The 22,825-nt window shown below is 44.9% G+C and overlaps 1 protein-coding gene across 1 annotated transcript; it reads right to left on the bottom strand.

The window, feature by feature from the left end:
- Positions 1 to 1,366: 1,366 nt before the first annotated feature.
- SNAI2 (snail family transcriptional repressor 2) lies at positions 1,367 to 6,490 on the bottom strand. The gene is made up of 4 exons (XM_049633414.1): positions 6,224 to 6,490; positions 4,307 to 4,638; positions 2,958 to 3,503; positions 1,367 to 2,031 (listed from the first exon to the last, which is right to left on the bottom strand). The coding sequence occupies exons 2-4, from the start codon at positions 4,383 to 4,385 to the stop codon at positions 1,850 to 1,852; spliced, it is 807 nt and encodes a 268-aa protein (XP_049489371.1). The 5' UTR covers positions 4,386 to 4,638; positions 6,224 to 6,490; the 3' UTR covers positions 1,367 to 1,849.
- Between the last annotated feature and the right edge of the window lie 16,335 nt (positions 6,491 to 22,825).

Here is a 22,825-nt window from a genome sequence, read left to right as displayed (position 1 = left end):
GGGTTTGGAGTTGGGGTTCAAATACACTGGTAATTGCCACAGTGCCTGTGAAGGTTAGTATTTTTACCTATGAGTTGGTAGGCAAGCATTTGGTGAGCATGTGCTTGTAAATGGAATGGCTGGTCATGCTATAACTTAAGTACATCTTGGGTTTGGGGAGGGGCTTGTTCAAAAAACTATAAAGGGAGACCTTCACTTTCTATCATCTAACCCTGCTCCCATCAAACCTGTCCCTTCTTTTATGTCACTAAATGTGGGAGCTGCTTTCATAGTTTAATTTTCCAACTCGTGTGATTTTTGATTAATCCACTTTTTCCTGATTTTTTTCATGCAGAATTTTTATTTTTTCTCTTACACCTTATCAAGTGATATTTGTTCTAAAAATCTTAAACTGTTCCAGTGGCTTATGCGATCATCACTCAATACAATGAGTGGTTGTAATTTGGTTTCATAAAGCAACATAACAAAGACATCATAGGTAACGAGTTGTGAAAAGTATTCTTAAGCATTAATAATATAGATATTTTTAACACTCAGTGTGATTTTTGTTAAAGGGATACACTAACAATCTACCACTACGATGACATTGTCCTTTTGAACGCGACAGTATTATCTTAAGAGTAAAAAAAAAAAATACTGGCGGTATACTTTATTATAATCTAATACATAAAATAACACTTGATATTCATACAAATGCTATTCACTTTTTCTTATTAAGAAAAAAAACAATTCTTTGTATAGCAGTTTGACACTAATCACGAAGCGAAGTCTCTGAAAATAGTATACAAACAATAGATTTTAAATCAAAAATGTTTATTGTAAAAAAGGACCTTTAAAATTGCTTTTTAAAAAAGAAACATTGATTTCACAAGTCTTCAGGTTGTTTATAGACATCAGCTATAGACAACATCTCACTTTCATACAAAACTCATTCAGTCATATAAAAATAAACACAAATTTACATTGACTCATCATCTATACAATTAGTTTAAAAAGGCACTTGGAAGGGTGCTGTATGGATGCATTTAAAATAGTTTAAGTACATTACTGAGTTTCTAAGAATCCTTTCTTGCACTTATTCCCATCTTTAATTAATTTTAGAAAGTCATTAAAAATTCTTTAAAAAAGTAAGACATGGGGCACGCACCAGGAATGTTCCAAGCTAGTTTTCCCTCCTCCCCCAAGGCGCATACCCTTATTGGCAAAAACAAAAACAAAAACAAAAACAAAACACTCTTAATACATTCTCTTGTGTTTCGTTCCTGTTCTTTTTTTCTCTCTTTCTATGTCTCCTAAAAATACCGCTTAAAGCATTACAGGTAATCACAAAGGCTTCAGTTCAACAATGATAACCAGACACCAGACATGTAGTGAAGTAAACTTGGAATACTTTATAAGGCACCTGAGATAGCGTCTGGCAAATTCGCTTCCTATAGACAATTCTATTACAAACTCTATGACAAAGCAATACTGTTCGTTTCGGTTGAAATGATTTGGCAGCAATGTGAATCTTTGCATTCTTTCTTAGTGAGAAAAGATGCAGTGTGCTTTTTGCTTCAACTTTTGAAGAGAAAGATTCTTGTCTTGTATCCTCTCAATCTCGCTGTCAGTAAATATATAGTAATTTTAAACTTCACATGGAAAGGATTAACTTGGAACACATGGATTTCGTGCTCTTGCAGCTTTGTGTGTGTGTGTGTGTGTGTGCGTGCGTGCGTGCGTGTGTGTGTGTGTCTATACACATTATTTGGTCGGTAAGCACAAGAGAAAATGCCTTTGGACTTTTATTTGTCATTTGGAGTCGGAGTGAAGAAATGCATTCTGTTCGAGTAAACATTGATTGCGTAAGTCAGTGTGCTACACAGCAGCCAGATTCCTCATGTTTGTGCAGAAGAGACATTCTGGAGAAGGTTTTGGAGCAGTTTTTGCACTGGTATTTCTTTACATCCGAATGGGTCTGCAGATGAGCCCTCAGATTTGACCTGTCTGCAAATGCTCTGTTGCAGTGAGGGCAAGAAAAAGGCTTCTCCCCTGGGGGTGGGGGTGGGGGGGTTGAGAAAGAAAGACAGTCAGTGTTTTTAGAGGAAAGGTAAAGTCAGATAACGTTCACGAACAACAATCACATTTTGTCGCCAAAAAACTAGACTAAAACTCCGCAGAATAGATCCTTATGTCCATATCTGGCCCTCGAAGATAAATCCGAATATTGCGTTAAAAAAAAAAAAAACCCACCACACCCAGAATCTTGCTACTGCTGCCCGTCACGCAGAAATAATTCACGTGGTTCTAGGACTTTCACTCATTAAAGCTTTCTGCTTCAGCAGGTGCAGCTAATGTTGAGCTCCTCCCAACATTTCCTAATATCTCCCCTTTCCCCTCCTTCTGTATCATGACTAAGGCTGGATAAATGCCTTGGCTCCCTGCAGGATGATTTTGTGCTAGGAATAAAATATTCAGCAGCAGAACAGACAACATAATGAGACAGCGAGAGTCAACTCAGTTCTCCCTGTCCAGCTCGCTCTAGGGTGACAGCTATCGCAATAATGTGACCGACAGAAAACTAGGGACAAACCTTCTTCGCCTACGTACCTGCCAGACCCATTGATTAAGATAGCGACGTCTGCGTTTGCCGGTTATTGGGAGCAGTTTCCCAGAACACACACTCAGGTACGTCTTTCCTGACTTTCTAACCAATCTTTGAGACCCAACCTTCCGAATCTACTTTCCAAAGTCTAAATGCTGTTTGCGGTGTCTGGAACGGAGGCTGTTAACAAGGCACGGGGCGCTCTGTGCTCTAACAACTTTTTGAGTCATCAGGAAGTAGCTATAAAGGATCATCCGTCATTAAAAGCACCGCGTCACTACTTAATGCAAGTCCGACAGCCCGACCGGGGCTTCGTTCTATCACACAGTAACATTCCTGTCTACGTTTTGTTTGGTTGGTTTTTTTCTCTTACCAGTGTGAGTTCTAATGTGTCCTTGAAGTAACCAGGGTCTGGAAAACGCCTTGCCGCAGATCTTGCAGACACAAGGTAAAGTGTGGGTCCGGATGTGCATCTTAAGGGCGCCCAGGCTCACGTATTCCTTGTCACAGTATTTACAGCTGAAGGATTTCCTAGACTGGGCGTCGCAGTGCAGCTGCTTATGTTTGGCCAGCCCGGAAAAAGTTGAATAGGTTTTACTGCATAGATTGCACTGAAACTTTTCAGCTTCAATGGCATGGGGGTCTGAAAGCTTGGATTGTAGTCTTTCCTCTTCATCACTAATGGGGCTTTCTGAGCCACTGTGGTCCTTGGACGAGGTGTCGGATGGAGGAGGGGGGCTCACCCGCCCCAAGGATGAGGGGTATCCAGAAAGAGGAGAGAGGCCATTGGGCAGTGGGGAGTGGAATGGAACTGCCGTAGTCCACACGGTAATGGGGCTGTACGCTCCCGAGCTGAGGATCTCTGGTTGTGGTATGACAGGCATGGGGTAACTCTCATAGAGATATGGGGAAATAATCACTGGGGGAAAGAAAAGGAAAGGAGAGATTAAGGTAAAAAAATAACTTGCGCAGCACAGTGAGGAGCCGCTCGGCCACACCGCACCCGGGGCTTTGCGACGAAGTCAAGCGACTCCTTCCGGGCAGGCGCAGGCCTTGGGAAGCCGGTTCACCTCCAGCCTGGCCGCTACGCGGTCAGCCACCGTCCTGGGGCGCCCACGTTCGCGCCCTGCGTACAGCGGGTCACAGGAGTTACAACCTGCGGTGCGGCTGGGGAGTGCAGCCCAGGGAGGGCCTCCACCGCCCGCGAGGAGGGCAACCTTGGACATCCCTCGAAGGATGCAGAAAAGGCGTCTTCCCTGCCTGCCTGCTCTGGGACCGCTCTGGGGACAAAGATACGCGCCGCGGGGCCTACTCGGTGCGGGGCAGGAGCCTCATCACCCGAAAACAAAGCGGCCACTCGGACCCTCGCCGACTTGCTCATCCTGCCCGTCCTCATGATGCCTGCGTCCGCCAGCTCCTCCGGAAAGCCAAGCGGCCGGAGCTGAATGAAGGTGGCCTTGTCGGGGCGGAGTTCCGCCGGCTCCGAATTGGAACTTACCCCGACGATCGAGGGAGCCTGCACGACAGTTCGGGACACCGTGTGCAGGGAGAGCAACGGGCGCTTGGGTTCTCCTGCGAGGCTATCTGAGCTCGACGCCCACCAGTACGTGTACAGACGCAGAGAGAGAGAGAGAGAGAGAGAGAGAGAGAGAGAGAGAGGAAAGCGCGCGCGCGGGCATCCCCCCCCCCAGGTTCTCCTGACTTCGGGGCGCGCGTGTCTACCTGTGTGTGTGTCCAGTTCGCTGTAGTTGGGCTTCTTGGAGGCGTTGAAATGCTTCTTGACCAGGAAGGAGCGCGGCATCTTGCCGGCGGGCCCCGCGGGCGCGGATAACGGTCCGGGGAGGACGCGGCCGGTCCCTAGAGCATCGCGCCGGGCCGCGCTCGGGCTGGGGCCGCTCAGGTGCGGCGGGCGACGGGCCGGCGCCTCTCGCGTCGCCGGGCTCCCTGGCGGACTGAGCCCGCTCGGGCCGGGAGGGTTTTTTTTTCCTCGCTTTTGCAAGAAGGATCCAATCACGGCGGAGAGGTTCAGGTTTCAGCTCCTCCCTCTGGGACAGCTGTGAACAGAGGAAGAATCTGTTGTCAGACGAAATTACCCTGGTCCAAAATGGGCCGAGCTCCGGGACTTCGGGGGGGGTGAAGTTCTTTCCAGGGAGGTGATGTTGCTTCGGCGGCCCCGCCAGCGACTCGTGCGCTCGGAGAGGCTCGCTGGGTCCTGGAGTGTGTGGCTCCCGCGGCGGTCCTGGCCTCCAGATGTCGCAAAGCAAATGCCCCGGGACACGGCGTCCGCTGGCGGGAGGGAGGGTGGCCTGCGGCGCCCGGGGCCGGGAGGAACGCGCCTATATTTGGAAGTGCGTTCGGAGAGCTCCGACCGCCGCGGGGACCGGACGGCCCGCTCCGGGCCCCGGACGAAGGGCGGGGGCAGCGCCGGGACAAAAGCCCCGGAGGGCGAGGCGGGCGCCCCCGGGTGGGGGGCTTTTCCGCGGCGCACGGGGGGCCGGGCCGCGGGCGGCGCGCGAGCCGGGGGCGGCACTTCCTCCTGGAAAGCGGGTAATCCTGTCGGCCTAGGGGCTCGGCCGGCCCCACAGAAGGTCTCGGTGGCCCCTGGAGGGACCGCTCGTCGGCAGAGCGGGGACGCAGCAAAGCCAGCGAGAGTGGCTGCGCACACAGAGGGGGACACGCCGCAGACGTGCTTAGGGGCCGTGGGAAACGTTCCCCACCCCAGCTGCCGTCTGTCCGGCCGGCCGTCTAGCTGACGACCGTCTATCACCCACCACAAACGGGCCTTTAGGGACAAGTGTGTCATTTCAAGCATTGATCTGCTCTGTAGAGCGCTAGTTTCATCAGGATTCACCTCGGGATCTGCCAGGCCCCTGGATTGTGCTTGCAAGGAAGGGGTGCCCTCTCGTCTGCCGCCTGCTTCAAGTTCTAAGGAGCTAGCTCAGGGACCAGCAAAAATACTTCCACTTTTTTTTTTTTTTTTTTTGTATCCGGTCCGGAATCTAAAAGTCCGCTAAGGTGGCTAACTTTGAAAGTAAAATTCCAACAGTCATTTCAAGCATCTCTGACCATTCCAGGCTTTTCTCCCCACCTTCTGCTTAACGACCCAGGAAAGGACAGATTTTCAACAAGCACCCTAGCTTTGTTTCTAACAGGTGCTAGAAGAAAAAAGTGAAAAAAAAAATAATGGTGGTGAAGTCAAGACTTGTAAGAGGAAAACGCATTGTCAGGCTGCATAACTTCTTAATCTTGGGAGGAGAAAACAAGAGTGTGTGTGCCGGGGGAAGGAGGGGGAGGCTGGGAGGGTGCACTCGCAAGTTTCTGAGCCGATTTCAATGCTTCTTTTTTTTTCTTCCAGCAGTCATAATTTAAATGCCAGGGAAACGAATTTAGATGAATCTTTATGTTAAAAGGAACAGTATTTGTAGGAGACAGGAAGACATGAATATGTATTACATTCCCCTGCACACTATGAACCAGAGTATAATCCGGGGCAAGTTTTCTGAGCTTGCTACTTCTTGTGAGGGTTTGTTGAGATCCAGACCCCCGGTTTACGGCACAGGAGTCCTCCCTGCGCCGTCCACGCCACTCCCTGCAAAAGGCACGTTTTGTTAGAAATGTAACACAGTTGAGAAAACATACATCATTTGTCCCTCTTCCTTTAACCCTGTCCAGTCCACTGACAGTGGGGACGAGCTCCAGAAAGCATTTTGCTTTTGACTCTCTTGCTAGCTAGGACGGCGACTTGCTAACGCGTGTCTTGAAACGAATCCGTTCGAAGCGTTTGACAGTCATTTCCTCAGCTTGAAGAGAAAACGCAAAACGTGAATTTGGATTCCAGACGCGTAACTGGGCCGAGTTCCCCGCCACATGTGCAGGGGGGCTCGTGGCACATGACACAGACCGGAGTCGGGACGTGTTGCCGCACCTACTGGGAGGGGCAGGTGGCGTTCGGGATCGCGCGCGAGGCATGTCGTTACACAGGGCTGCGTGGTAACTGGCTCCACGGAGACCTGTGTGAGGTCTGGTCCGCTGTCAGGAGCCGGGGAGCTGCGCGCTGATGGCATGAGTCAGACTGCACAGGTGCTCTGCTCAGACACAGCAGAGGGCATTTGGTGCCAGAGCCGCGTGGTAAAAACAGGGGAAGGGAGGTCAAGTCCCCACCCGAAGGCCGGCTGCTGGATTCGGCTAAGGCCAGACGCAGGGCTCTTGTCCCGCAAGCCACAGGGATGATGCGGGGACGTCAGCTTTGCTCACGGGCTAAGAGACCCTCTTGCCAGGGGACAGAAATCTTCGCCCAGGCCACGACAGCAGCTTCAAAATGTTTCACTTGGGCAAAACAAATCCCAGGGGGTTTTGCCAATGCAAGGAATTAGTCCCAGGTTCACGTAACTAGACTCACCGCCACAGGGAGAAAAGAGGGCTATGCTGACACAGCCCAGCCAGGGTGAAGCCGGCGGGCCCGGGTCCCGCGCAACACAAGGAAGGCACAGGCTCAGGCCTCAGGCTCCTGAGAGCTGAACGTGGGGAAGGCGGGGGCTTGAAAATACCCCTCCCTGATGCGGAGCGCCCTAGAGGGCCCCTTCCTTTATGGATCTTCCGGGGGGTACGTGGGGCGGGAGAAGCCCACCCAATCTAATTTCTTAAACGTTCATGGATTTTATTAGGATGTGGCTTGATGTGACTTTATCTTATTTCCTCTGTGTTCTGAAGAAGCTCACAGCGGTAATTGGTGGAAAACTCCGTGAATTAAAGGTCTGGGCCCTCGGGGGGAGGCCGGCCCTTCTCCGCACGCTACCCTGTACTGGTGGGTTTTCTCCTGGACAAGTCTTCATCATGAAAGACGTATTCTTGCCTGGCCAGATGGGAGAATGAATTAGATCTAGGAGGCTCGGGAATGCACCTCAGACTTGTTCACTTGGCCCAGAGATGTGTGTGCATGCAGATATTTACGTATGCGAAAAGCAGTGCGGACTGACTTCTTAGTTTAGGCAGCGGAGTAAATCTAGCACCAGAAGAAACCGTGGCTTGGCAGAAGCAGAAACTGTCATCTTGTGCTGCACTCTGTCTCCTAAAATGAATGGCCTCTCCTTCTGCTTCCATCGTGTGGCCTGATGGCGCTGGAGTGGGCAGGGCAGGAACTAACTCCCCTGACTGCTATGATGTTGTGGAATGTCATTAGTTCGTGATAGCTGGAGAATATTAAAACACATTGCTGCTTTTTAAAACGATTTACAGAAGAGCCAAGTGTTTGTGACATGTAACTTTGAAGTGTGAATGACAAAGGCATGATGTTATCTCCCAACGTTGTGTATTTGTTTCCTAATAGATTTGTATTTATATTCTTAATTCATAATTTAATTAAGCCTCAGCCAAGACAAATCAACCTCCAAAAGAGAAGTAAGTGCTTCCTTTTAGTACTTGGGCTCCTCTATCTGTAAATTATGTTTAATACCCTTCCCTTATTTCTTTTAGAATGACTTGGGGACAAATATTTCCCAATATAAAAGGGAAAATAATCAGACTTAGCACAGGATTCTGCTTATATATTCTGAACTTCGTAACAAGGAGACAGACCCCTTTTCTCTGGGGATGTGGGTGAAACTCACATATGCACTCAACATACTTAAGTGTATCTACTCAGGGATATCAACAGAGTCATATGTGAAGTTGTGTGTGTGTGTGTGTGTGTGTGTGTGTGTGAGAGAGAGAGAATTGGGGTGAGAAACAATAGCAAAAGTGATGTCAGGATGTCCCTCTCCTGCTTAAGAATTTCCATTATTTCCTGTGTGTTCCCAGGGCCACATTCTCCAGGTTAATAGACATTAGCATTGTGTGGAGTTAGTTCTAATGCTATGCGCTTGGTAAGTGCCAATCATATAAAATCAATCAATATTTAAGATAACTTCTAACAGAAAGCCATGTTTAACATGGGACTAGCATTTGGATGAGATTTATTTTGTGTCAAATCACTTGCATTCAGAATATTCTTTCTAGTTATGATTTTATAATCCCATTTCCCTTTGGGTGGCTATAAGATATTCATCTCATGAGTGTTCTGTTTGTACCTTGTGGAAAGTGTTGATGATTTTATCTGTTAGATGAGCAAGAAAGACTGTACAGAATGTTGACTTTATATTTTATGCAACAGCTCAGGGATATGTGGTTGCAAAGAGACACCTATTGGTCAACTTTGGGAAATTCATTGCTTTCTTTTTTCTGGCCTTCTTTTCCGTAACTCTTTAACAAGGTCTGCCACCTTGTGGAAAATGGATGATTTGACTGACTCTGAGTACATTAACTCCATCTCATGTAATAGCCCCAGTTTCAGGCGAATGCCATTTAAGTGTTGAATTTTTAATTTTTTCTTTTTTTTTAATTTTTAAAATATTTATTTATTTTTGAGAGAGAGATAGAGTACAAGCAGGGGAGGGGGAGAGAGAGAGGGAGACACAGAATTTGAAACAGGCTCCAGGCTCCGAGCTGTCAGCACAGAGCCCGATTAGGGGCTTGCACTCAGGACTGGCGAGATCATGACCTGAGCCGAAGTCAGACACTTAACCGACTGAGCCGCTCAGGCGCCCCGATTTGTTCTTAATTAGTAATGACTTCTTTTGTTTGTAGAAACACGAGTGATACTATCCAACAAATTACGTTGGCTTTACAAAATAGGTGAGTTAAGGCAATTTGTGGTGTTCCTCGATGTACAGTTATGAATAAAGAAGTAGCAAAAATAACAGCGTTATATTCAAAACTTAGTAAGCACCTCCCGCGACTTATTTCCTATCTCGTCATAACGATCTCTACAAGGTAGAGGGTTGAAGGTGCGGAACAAGGCATCCCAGGAACATTCCGAATGACAGGAACGGAGTCAGGGATTTCGGCACAGTTGGCTTGCCCAACACCTTCTTGCGGGGCTCTGCTACCCCGCTGCATTTGTAGGGTACCCAGTACCGGGCAGTTTGTGGTATTGTGGGTAATGACACCAGCTACCATTCGTGAGTGCTTAACGTGAGCTGGCCACTATGCTAAGCACTCCACACATGTTGCTGTCATTAACTCCCCAAAGTGGCTGATCCCGCAAAGCAGATATTTTCATCCCTGTTTGCAGATGAGGAGACAAAGACGCAACTGAAGTGTCTTGATCAAATCGCACTGCTGGTGAGGAACAGGTGGAGGTGGGATTTGCACCCGGTCTGTTTTGTTTCAAACCCTGCTCACTTCTCTTTGCTGTGATTGTCATTTCCCACCACGGGGGTGAATTAGACTCATGACCAACTGCGAAACTTGTCCTCCTTGTCAATTTGCCTCCCCACTTTCTTCCCCGCCGGGAGAATACTTACACGTGGTGTTTAGAACCTAGGGTGTGCGGAGCTTCTGTTTCCACCTCTGTCCCATCCCCCACCATCTCTGCTGCGTCTCCCTTTCTTCTTAGGTAACACGGGGTCATGGTTGCTTGATTGCAGACTTGCTGCCGTTTACCTCCGTGTGTCGGGTGTGACTTCTGGGAAGACGCTTGGACTGGAATCCTCTGTGTTTCAACGAGTAGCCGCCATGGTCTTTGGGGGGGCCGAGAGAGGCGACGGCCGCTCGTCACTTGTTCTTGTTCTATAAGCGTATTCTTATAAAAATATGTGAAAAGTAGAAATAGGGTAGCCAACAATAGAGTAGGAAAACCATCATGTGGTTTTTCAAAGTGGGAGGTGATGACATTTGTTACTTCAGTCTTCAATGAGATCATGTGGGGGAAACAAACCCATGGATACAGAACCGATAAGTACCAATATAACGGAGGAGTTCTATCATCTGGAAGTGTCTCTCTCTCTCTCTCTTTTCTTTTATGTTTATTTATTTTTGAAACAGAGGGAGGCAGAGTGCAAGTGGGGGAGGGGCAGACAGAGAATCTGAAACAGGTTCCAGGCTCTGAGCTGTCAGCACAGAGCCCGACGAGGGGCTCGAACCCACGAACCATGAGATCATGACCTGAGCCGAAGTCGGACACTTAACTGACTGAGCCACCCAGGCGCTCCTAGAAGTGTCTCTTTATCTATGTGTGTGTGTATGTGTGTGTGGAGTGTGTGCATGCATGTACGTGTGTGTGCATGTGGAGTGTGTGCGTGCGTGCATGTGTGTGTGTGTGTGTGTGTGTGTGTGTCTGCGTGTCACATGGCTGCCTCGTTCCCGGCCGGTAAACCTGTAGGGTGGGTTGTCCACCTTGGTTTACAAACAGGACCTGAGGCCCTTCCTCCAGGGGAACAGGGAGTCAGGCTCGGCAAACCTGCCCCTGTAAGGACCCAAAGAGGTGAGCTGCTTCTGCGTACAGCTCCACACCTGTCACGGCAGTGTGTCTTTTGGCTAAGCACCCCAAGGTGCTGTGGCTCAGCCAGGGTAGATCCTGGAAAGTGGATTTGCTAGAACGCTGTGAGCCTTTACAGGCTAGACACTACCGTGTTGGAATCTTTGAGGCAGAGACGATAAGAAAGAACGTGCAGAGGGCGGCGCACAAGGGGAACGCCACAAAGTGTTGATAACCGAGGGGGGCAGGGCACTTGCTTTAGTGGCAGCCAGGCCGACAGGTACCGGCGGGGCCCGGGACGTGTGGGTCCCCGTGGCAGTGGACGTGCTGCCCTGTGAGACGCAAGGACCTGCTGGATGCTCCGCTTCTCAGCGCAGTACCGGGAGCTCCTGCACGGGAGTAGTGTTTTCTGGAACACATGACAACGCGTTTCAGAGCGAGACTGGAGTAGTCGGAGGGAGAACACCGCATCTTCTACAGGGATACTGAACCCTCGCCCTGAAGACCATAAGGGACAGTTTTGTGGGACTTTCCAGGATGCTCAGGTCCTAAGTCACTGGGAAGGAGACAAGGTGTCCCTTACACACTGAGCTAGGGACAGGGAGAACGAGTGGCCAGTGGGCATGAGTGTGCTCGTATCACTGCTCGCGTGGACGCCAAGTCAGAAATGACCTCACTTCGCGTCTTGCCTCTTTCTTCGCCTCAGATCTGAGTCATCAACATGTCTACACGGACGTGAAAATCAAAATCCTGTAAAACAGCAGACCGTGAAACTTTCCAAGACAATTTAGAGAAGCAAACTCTGAATTATGCTATGTTTATGATTATCTCCCTCGCTCAGGTCTTGGTTCATAAACTTGGGGCGCCTTTTTCCAAAAGCATATGTCTGTCAGAGAACACAGGGTTTGTGAGAGCTTTCCAGACATCTTCAAGAACTTTTCTACTTTTCTCTGCTCCAGAGACATGGCTTTTACCACCAGTCAAACCAGCGACAACGTTTGCAAGTCCTCAGAAAGAAAACATCAAGAGCCTGGTCAGGCAGACCCTTGTGGGTGTTTGGAATCCCCACCAATAGATAGAAATATCCGGATTTCTGCCTAGATAGAAATGCCATTTCATATACTGTGATTTTTTTAAAAGTAGACATTTTCCTACATTTTCCTAAATTATACCATAGTCGTTTAAAAGAAACATACCTCCCCCCAACACAGGTAGAGTGATATTTTCTAGAAATGCTCTTTGGCTTGCATTTAAAAATTAAAGTCTTGGGGTGACTGGGTGGCTCAGTTGGTTGAGCGTCCGACTTCAGCTCAGGTCACGATCTCACCGTCCGTGAGCTCAAGCCTCATGTCGGGCTCTGTGCCGACAGCTCAGAGCCTGGAGCCTGCTATGGATTCTGTGTCTCCCTCTCTCTCTCTCTGCCCCTCCCCTGCTCGTGCTCTGTCTCTGTCTCAAAAATCAATAAAAAACATTTAAAAAATAGTAAAATAAAAATTAAATTCTTATCTTAAGGTCGGTATGATGATGGGAAATAAATATTGTGTTCACTCATTCCTTTGGACCTTAATACTCTGTCCTTGAATGTAAATCTCATGTTGGCACTAAAGGACAATCGGTCCCCACTGCCCAGTTGACAGGTGAGGTGGCGATCCAGTGTGGCTGGCAGCAGACGAGGATTAAAATCTAACACCGAAGTCATTGTTAACGTAACTCTTGCCAGTGCTGAGAGGTAATGGGCTGACTACAGAAATGTAAGACCTTCTAGGAACTGGGCTGGTGGGCTCCTTTGTCATTGTGGACCCCAGACAGAGATGCCTTCCTTCCCTCTCCAGCCCTGCCACGCAAACCCAAACTCTACTGAGGGATGGAATTCATTATTGCGCTTTCAGAGAGAAAGCTGAAGACGCTGTGAATCATTTGGAAGTGATCATGGATGACAGTGAGGGCATGAGAATAATCCTAAATCTTCAGGTTCTCTTGAGTCTTTGGAATTGCACTGATGATGAGTGAGTGATGGTCCAAAGCCCGCAATTATCCTTCAGAGAAGTGTGAAGGGATTTGAGTCTTCAGAGGAAACTTAGACAGAATAAAATCGTCCACCGTTGGAGCTGGGGACCTTAGCAATCCAGTGCAATGCTTTCTCTTTATTTTTTCACCAGGGAGGGCACGAAGAGGCTTGCTCAAGGGTGTGAACCTTCTCAGCATCACAGAGGATTGGATCTGAACTGTTCGGACTTCTAGTGTGAGGTACTAGGGGACAGCAACACTAGCTGGGGTGTGCCCTGCAGCGGGTTGTCTTTTATTCAGAAGTGTAATTGATCAACTTCCACAAACTCTCTTTGAAGGCCTTTGAAGAAATCAAAATAGAAAGAAGGGCTAGATCTCTATGTCACAACTCTGATGAAAGTAGTCCCCTGTCCTGCTCTGGCCTCCCCCACCTGTGAAGTGGTCCATATTTAATTTTGGTTTTCATTCTTACACTCCCACACCTGGTAGAGAACCAGAGCAGGTGCCCTCGTGCCACGTTGAGGATTGTTCAAGCAGCAGGTGTCGCCTCACACGACAACTGCACTTCCATCCTGGGAGATGTCAGCTGCTGGTGAAAGAAAATAACAAAAGTTTCAAGATTCCTCGGTTTTAATAATTTTAGACCAAGGTGTGAAAGAAGACTTTTAACCCATAAAACCCAAATGGAATATCCTTCGGGATCAGGGAGATGCAACGTTCAACATGATATTCTGCCACCCGGTTTTGGTTTTCTCTGAATTTCCGTTGGCTATAAGCTATGATTTTGCAACGGCGTAGTTGGTCTAATGCACAGATACTTGAATTCTGACTTCCAAATATATGAGTATGGTGGTGTTCCCGAAGATGGGTTGCAAGTTTTTTAGTCCCTGACATCTACCACAAAGCCACCAAAGAAACATGTGACCAAAACGGGACAGAGAACTTGCTAAGCAGCTATGGGGCAAGTTCTCTAATCAACCAGAGCCCCCCCCCCCCCGCTCCCTGACAAATCCCTCTTGTAGAGACTGTAAGAGTATGACTGTTGGGCACAAAACAATAATCCTGACTCCGCCACATACAAAAAACATTTCCTTCATTTCTAAATATGATAGTGAACATTTATCGAGTTATGATAAGGAAGAGAAATGAAAGATATTTATCTTCAAACATATAGGCTCTGGTGAGGTTCCTTCATATAGGGAGGTCTCAGAACCAAATTGTTCGTATCATTCCTATGACACAAGTCGAAGTGACTCTTGTATCTGTCAGAATAGAGACTTGATACTGGAGGAGAGTCACCCAGAAGCCCCAGGGAAGTCACTGATTTGACAATGATGTTGAAAATCAAGAGGGCTCAGCGTGAAACACCTGGGTCATGGCGACAGGATTAGGTATTGGTGTGACGAGGATGGGTGTCCCACAGTAGGAAGGCTGCCAGAATGCGGAGCACACAGGGAGCCCTTCTCCGACTGTGCAGTTATTAGTTTTTCTGAGGACACCTGCTGGAAAAATAACTGAGCTCAAATACCTACAGATCTGACTCTCAAATGGAACGGAAACTGAACAGCTGTAGACTGTCAGAGGCAAATTAGATTTACCACTCAGTGAACGGTCCTGTGTATTGTGCACGTCTCTTTTGAAAATAGAATTGAGCTGCTTTTTTCTCCTGTGTACTTGGACTAGAAATGTTGGCTATTTCCACCAGCAGTGGATTCCTCATGGATTCAAAGTAATTTTTTTTAACTAATAACCTGGAAACTTTAGGGACTGTCATGCTCTTCATCATCATCATTTCTTCATGGGACACTTAAATTTGTGTATTTTCCAGATGGTTCGCCAGATAAACCTATAGTCAATTCAGGTAGATGAACCACTCGAGAGGTTCAGCATGATTGTGAGTACATCTAGGTGAAGAACGGCTCCATTTTTGATGTGGAAATTAAAGCTAAAACTAACATTATAAATCCTGTTGTTTGTAGGAAGCAATGTTTCTTAAGCTGTACCAGCCTAAGGACTAAAAAAGAAGGGGCAGTGAATAAAAACCCTTGAAGAGTAGCTCTCCTGCTCTGTCCCACCAGTTTTGTACAAAGACCTCCCTTCTCAGATCCTGTCCAACTCCTGCCCGGAGTCCTCGGGGTGCCTCCTCACTCATCCATCTTGGTAGCCATGTTAATGTCTATCCCCTTTCCTGGTCCAGAGTCAGGGCTCCCACAGCCACCAGAGCTGCTGAACATGCTGTGCAAGTTATCAATGCCATCACAAAATGTCCCTGAAGTCCCTGAAGGGGAATGTTTACTCTGGTTTCCTTTCCAAAAGCAAATGCACCTTGCTCAGCTCCCGTGTCCGTGCTCCATGTGCTCCAGCCCTCAGCAGGGAGAGAAGCTCTCAGCCCGCACTTGTTCTGTTTGTAGCTACACAGATCCTTGAATATATGGTTTCAAGGTCTTTCAAGGCCTTTCTTACAAACCCTCATATTTTTTTTCTTACACTTTATTTTAGCCCCCATTCTGGAACTTAGGACCAAGAAATGAGGCCATGGGGGTTTACCCAGAGGACAATATGAGTGACACATACTGTGTTCAACGCAAACTAACCTTTCCTCTTTGACACGGAACCAGTTGTCTTCAGATTTGCACCCTTTGTGATTCGGTTTCCCAGGGAAGGCTTCTTGGTCTTTCAGGCAAATAGACACCTGTTGGGTGATCTCTCCCCACCCAGCAGATATTCCCTGATGGTTGAATGCCAGGATAAACCTAACGTAGGTCCTTCACTTAGAAATCCTGTTATATACAGATTAAGACAATGAGACCTGTTGCTGGTTGGTGAGTCCCCAGAAGAGTAGACCCTCCCCGGGACACACTCAAACCACCACCAGTGATGTGCCCTTCAGCTCTGGGATTAATGGAGTTTAAAAAATATACACTCTTTTCCCCTTCACTTTATCATCGCTAGACATTCTGAAAGGTAATATAGTTACTACACAGCCATACGGGTAGTGCTTATAGTTTATTCGAACCAGGGGCATTACATAGATTCTTACGTAAGTTAGGAAAAGAGGAACAAGCTTCGATGACTGAAAAGATGAAGGAGTGCAAATAAGGGTGAAGGTGGACTGTACATTCAGTTTTAGTAGAAGTAATTATTCTTCAAGTTGCAGGGACTTCCAACTCTTCCTCCCTCCCTCCCTCCCTTCCTTCCTTTGTTTTTGCCTTTTTGTTGTATATCCTTAGAAGCACACGAATATATATGGAATATACGTAATATAATATAGGTAACATTTTTTCAGTAAACACTTATTGACTGGCTCCTTTGAACCAAGATTTGCACTGACTGTACGTATGAATCTTATTTAAATCTTGTGACAACCCTTTCAGACAGGTACAGTTTATTGCTTTGCAACTGATGCCATGGAGACCTAGAATTCACATACATGGCAGTCATTCCAACTCTTAGTCTACTGTTTTTTAAATGATATTAACACAACAGCCATTTATTGACCTCCAATAATTTGCAAATCAAACAATAATGACCCCTATGCAGACTGGGGTAATCATGTTTGGTTAAGGATATAATAAAGAATAACATGGCATGGTCGAAATGCCCATTAAATTACGCAGTTTTAGAGTCCCGTCATGATTGCAGACTTCGAAGTTCAACAGGATTGGATTTAAATAGCGACTAGTATCATTAGCGGAGTGACCCCATGCTAATTATTTAATTCCCATTTACTCACTGATGAAATGGGAATATCGATGACCACCCTGCAGAGTTGTTCTGAGGGCATGAGATGATGTCTGTAAGATGCTAACTATAGTACCCAGCATATAGCAGTAATAAAAGGAGCTATCCTTTATTACGTGCTTACTATGTGCTAGGTACGGTGCTAAGCAACTTAACGTGTTTTGTTTTATTTAATTCTCCTACAACCTCTTTAACTCAGTCCTGATAAAACTGCTGTTTTGTACATGGATTGCCCACATAATCACACAGGTTCTACAGACAAGAGTCAGATGCCTTTAGCCTGGCACCAGAACCCTTGTTTTCATGTGTTTAGTTCTAGAGCCTCTGCTACTACAAGACCATCAGCAGAGGAGCCAAATGAATGATAGCTCTTGTGTCAGCAATCATACGACACCCTTAAATGACATTGCTTTTTTGTTACAAAAGCATTTTTAAGAGAAACTATCCTAACAATTCGAAAATCCAAACAGCAGCAGTTATATTTCAGAAACATCACGGTTGATGTTTCCGTGCTATGATTCTATGGTGACCCCTGGTAACTTTGTTTCATCTTGCTTTGAAGCATCTTAAGACAGGTTGGAGTAGAAGCAATTTTAAGACTTCTTTTAAATAAGGTCCTGCCTCTACTCTGGCCGCTGTTCTCAAGTTGGTGTCGTTTGTTACTTACTGCACAAGAGGGCAGTGGATCTGAGCCAAGATAAGCTATTGGGACCTTCTGTCACTCACCAGCCAAAATTTAACAGTACAGTAGACCCTTGTTACAGCATGACTCATCTGCAGATTTGGATACATTGCCGGTCAACCTACGTCTTCCAAACATAACAAGGACACCTGCCAAAGTCTCAAATAATATGGTTAGTCTATAATGCAGTATTAGTCCTATTTCTTGGGACTAGAGTTATAAAGTATGAAGGGTCATAACTCTGGGTGCATTGCTGGAATCAAGTTTGTTACACTGCAATGGTTTAAAACATATTGAAAAGCAGATGACTGAGGTAAATGGAGTGTGGGAGAGAAGAAATAGATTGAATTTCCCCCTTTACTCTTACCTTCAATGATGGTTACCTGGAATTTATGCATTCCGAGCAAGGAAGTGTACAGGGCTTTAGAAAACTTGATTTACATATTAGTTCATTACTTACTCAGCAAATGTTTATCAACTGCTCAGTATGTGCAAGATGCTGGGGGAACCGTATTGAGCAAAACAGAGCCCTGAACTCATGGAGCTTATAGTTTAGTGGGGAAAGGGGGACTTATCTGCTCCTAAGAATATGAACTACAGATTCAGGGCATTGTAATGAGTGGAAGACACCACAAAATCAAGATGTTGGTTCTTCGGAGTCAGGATACTTCTCTGATGAAGTGATATTTGAACTCAGCTCAGAGAGTTGAATAGACATGGACTAACTGTAAGGTGTTGCGGGAAGGCATCCCAGGTAGAATAATAAGTGGATGGGAACCCAATTAATACCCAGAAGCTGAAAGAGGCCCCTGTGGTAGCACAGAAGGGACAGAGGAAAAGTGTTGCTGACAACATGAGGTTGAGGAGGAGAGGCTGAGTCTAGCAGGCCATCGCTCGCCATGTTGAAGACACCATCTTCATTCAATGATAGATGGGAATAGCAGGAAGGAAATTCTGTATATAAATATGTATGTTGACATTTCACGAGAAATATAAAATATTCATAGTGAGAAATACATCACATTTCAAGCAGTCTCGCTTGATGAAATATCAAAAGTAAAAGTCTTCAACCTTGCTACTGCTCTCTAGTTTCATTCCTTGGAGACATCAGTGTTTACTATTTCTCTAAATTATTGGACGTTCTCTCCATGAGTTCAAATGATAGTCCTTGCTTTATTAATGTTAAGCAGTATCTATTGGTGCCCCACCAAGAAGCTGGTACTAAAGGGGTACGGAGTTACTTTTCTTCCTCCTTCACTCACCAATTTTTGATGTCAGAATTAAATGTTTTGTAGTTTCTTTTACAACTTTGTGGTAGACACTTACACGCAGTCTTGATTTTATAGTCAAATTTAATAGGTAGAGTGACTTCTTCTACTTTATTCTTCAAGGTTGTTTGAACTATGCCAGGGCCTTCCCATATAAATTTTAGAAAAGGCTCTGCTGTGTCTACCCAATACCTTGTTGGGCTCGGACACCAAATCCTGGCTCCCTGGGCCCACCTCCTAGTTTAGGGGACACACATAGAAAGGCTGCTGCCTATCCCAGTTCCTTGTTGCCCTGAAGCCTGCTCTCATGGGATGTCATTAGCCTTGCCAGTCAAGAAGTGCTTCCTGTTAAGTGCCTGATTGCTTGCTGAACGAGGCAGGATGTACATGAGAGCTAACACCACTTCCTGCACCGGTTTAGAGCTCCTCCTCAGAAACTGCACTAACAAACTCACTGGCCATCTCTTCAGAAGCCTGGAATCAAGGTCAACTTGATATGGTTCAAGCCTATGAACGAGAAGAGCCTGCATTCCTTACCAGGGACAAAGAGCCTAAGACCCTGATGGCAGGAGGTTATCTTAGGACAAGGAGAAGGGACTATGGGCGTTCACCATATTCTAGCTCTCAGTGCACGCCCGTAGTCCCTTCTCCTTGTCCTAAGATAACCTCCTGCCATCAGGGCCCGAATTTTGCCTCATTATGATGTTAAGTCTCCACTGAGATGTAAGCAACAGGATGTATGTTACATATATGTTTACTTAAAGCACATGCTTCATCAGTCCTCATGACTAATCGTAAATTTCCCCACCTTTTTATCAAGATGTATGTAAAAGATTCTTTGGATTTTTCTCCTATTTAAGTCTATTCCAACACCACATTGGTTCCTTCAAATTGTGCTTATTGGAATTCTTTTATTGTTTGCTCGTGTATGTTTGTTATAAATGCAAAACCAGTCAATCTAAGGTAAGCAAACGTACCGTGTTCATTCATTAATTGGACTTATTAGAGAATACATACCACTCTTTTTTTTAATGTTTATTTATTATTATTGACAGATAGAGAGAGGCTGAGCATGAGCATGGAAGGGGCAGAGAGAGGAGACACAGAATCCGAAGCAGGCTCCAGGCTCTGACCTGGGGGTTCAATGTGGGGCTCGAACTCACAAACGCGAATCATGACCTGAGCTAAAGTCGGACGCTTAAATAACTGAGCCACCCAGGCACCCCTAGAATATATATCACTCTTAAGCTTATCACCATTTACATTACAATAAGTTCCCACAAACAGGGAACCCTAGGTTAAGTGTATATATACATATATATATATATATATATATATATAGGAAACGGTTCCATATGTGTATGTGTGTATATATATATATATATATATACACCTAGCAATCACCTTGGCACTCAAGCACATAAAAACATAAAGTTGATCATCAACACTTTGAGAAAAGATTATTGATCAAAGGGGAAAATGATAAAAGAAGTTTCCAATATGTACTGTTTGTGGGCCCTGCTCCTGGGCTCCCAGGGAAGCTATACTTTAATATTTATGTAGGTTAAAATGACATGACGAAACCTCAAAGCGTCAGTTATTTTCCTTCCCTGAGCACACATTGTGCATCTGGCTCATTAAAAAAAATAACCAAAAAGGAACATTTCAAACATAAAGATAAGAAAAACATATTTATAATATTAAAAATTATTTTTTATTCCTTTTCTTTTGATTGGCATTTGTCTAACCTATCTTTTTGCATCCTTTTCTTTTAATACATATATATTGGTGCGCCTGGGTGGCTCAGTCGGCTAAGCGTCCGACTTCGGCTCAGGTCATGATCTCACGGTCCCTGAGTTCGAGCGCTGCATCGGGCTCTGTGCTGACCGCTCAGAGCCTGGAGCCTGTTTCAGATTCTGTGTCTCCCTCTCTCTCTGACCCACCCCATTCATGCTCTGTCTCTCTCTGTCTCAAAAATAAATAAACGTTAAAAAAATTAATACATATATATTAATATATATTAAGATAAATTTATATTATTTATATATATTAATATTTAAAGTATCAACTAAGTTCTTGCTTTTTTTAAAATCCAATGTGACAATTTCTACCTTTTAAGTTGGGTTTCTAGGCCTTGAAAACTTAACACAATTTGGGTTTATAAGTTGAGTTTTAATGTGCCATATTGATGTTTGCTTTCGATTCCTGTTCTCTGTGGAATTGTCACTCTTCTTTTCTAGACTTGCTACCATCACAATACATTGTTATTATTTTTTTCCTTTCAAATGTCAGTTATAAATTAAGGAGATGAAACCTGAGATAAATTAATTTTTAAATTTGCTCTTACACTCATGCTTTCCTTCTGCTTGGGAAAACGCCTTTACATTTCTTGCAGTGCCAGTGTAAAGGCAAATCCTTTGGTTACATTCCAACATTATTTATCGTTGCCTACTATGTAGCAGACACTGTACTGGGATTTTTCCCTATCTGTTAATCAGGGCTTTCTTTTTGTAATTTACGTATAATTGGCTTATAACGTTGTATTCGTTTCAGATGTACAACAAAATGACTTGATATTTGCATATATTGCAAAATGATCACCACAATGTCTAGTAAACATTGGTCACCATACGTAGCGACAAACATTTTTTCTCGTGGTGAGTACTTTTAAGATCATCCCCACGACTGATTTATTTTTGAACTGAAAGTTTGTACCTTTTGATTTCCTTCAACCATTTGGCCCACTCCCTACCCCCTCTCTGGAAACACCAGTCTGTTTTCTGTATCTATAGGCTTGGTTATTTTTTTTGGTTTGTTTCCTTGTTTTTTAAATTCCATATATAAGTGAGATCATACGGTATTTGCCTTTCTCTGTCTGACTTATTTCACTTAGCCCAATGCCTTCGAGGTCCATTCATGTGGCCACAAATGGAGAGTTTTCATCCTTTTTTATGGCATATAAAATTCATCCGTTTCATCTGCAGATTGTTTCCATTCTTGGCTCCTGTTAATTCTACTGTAATGGATATGGGGGTACAGATACCTTTTCCGATCAGCGTTTTTATTTTCTTTGGATGCATCCCCAGAAGCAGAATTGCTGAATCTATGAGAGTTCTTCCGTTAATATTGTTTGGAACCTCCATACTATGTTACAAAGCGGCTGCACCTGTTACATTCCCACCAACAATGCGCAGGGGTCTCCACATCCTCACCAACAGTTATTATTTCTTGTCTTTTGATAATAACCATTCCAGCAGGTGTGATGGGGATATCTCATTATAGTTTTGATTTGTGTTTCCCTGATGATGACTGATATTGAGCACCTTTTCATGTGTCGACCATCTGGATGTCTTCTTTGGAGAAGTGTCTGTTCATGTCTTCTGCCTAGTTTTTAATCAGATTGTTTTTTTTGCTATTGAGTTATACGAGTTCTTGATATATTTTGTATATTCACCCCTTATCGAATATATGATTTGTAAAAATTTTCTCCCATTGAGTATGTTGATCTTTCATTTTGCTGATGGCTTTCTTTGCCATACAGAAGCTTGTCAGTTTGATATAACATTGCACGTTTTGTTTTTGTTGCTTTTGTTTTTTAAGTCAGAGCCAAAAATTTATCTTTAAGACTGATGTCAAGGAACTTACTGCCTATGTTTTCTTCCAGGAAGTTTTTGGTTTCAGGACTTACACTAAAGGCTTCAGTCCATTCTGAGTTGATTTTTGTGTCTGATGTAAGATAGTGATGCAATTTCATTCTTTGGGTGTGTGACTGCCCAGTTTTCCCAGCACCGTTTATCCAAGAGACTGTCCTTTCTTATTGTATATTTTTGGCTTTCTCAGGATTGCTTTGGCTATTTGGTATTGTTTGTGGTTCCAAATAAATCTTGTGATTTTTTTGTTCTATTTCTATGGAAATTGCCATTGGCACTTTGATAGAGATTGTATTGAATCTGTAGATTATTTTGGGTAGTATGGACATTTTTACAATATTAATTCTTTCAATTCATAAGAATGGAATATCTCCATTTATCTGTGTCTTCTTCAATTTCTTTCATCAATGTCTTATAGTTTGTAGTATACAGGTCTTTCACCTCCTTGATTAAATTTATTCCTAGATGTTTTACTCTTTTTGATGTAATTAACTTAACTTTTTTTTTTTTTTTGAATGGCATTCGTGTTGTGCGTGGAATTCTGTGCCGAGAATGGTTTTCTCTCTCAGTTACTTAAAGTTGTCTTTCTTTAGGTAGTTA

Source organism: Panthera uncia, chromosome F2, assembly GCF_023721935.1.
Source record: "Panthera uncia isolate 11264 chromosome F2, Puncia_PCG_1.0, whole genome shotgun sequence".
Taxonomy (NCBI): Eukaryota; Metazoa; Chordata; class Mammalia; order Carnivora; family Felidae; genus Panthera; species Panthera uncia.
Note: the sequence above shows the minus strand (reverse complement) of the source record. Positions and strands in the feature narration are given on the sequence as shown.

Excerpts from the sequence above, each read along its gene's own strand:
- SNAI2 (XM_049633414.1), bottom strand. The coding sequence starts at position 4,385 with ATGCCGCGCTCCTTCCTGGTCAAGAAGCATTTCAACGCCTCCAAGAAG. Across the intron at positions 3,504-4,306 it reads CGAACTGGACACACACACAG|TGATTATTTCCCCATATCTC; the intron begins GTAGACACGCGC and ends TCTTTCCCCCAG. Across the intron at positions 2,032-2,957 it reads ACACATTAGAACTCACACTG|GGGAGAAGCCTTTTTCTTGC; the intron begins GTAAGAGAAAAA and ends CCCCACCCCCAG.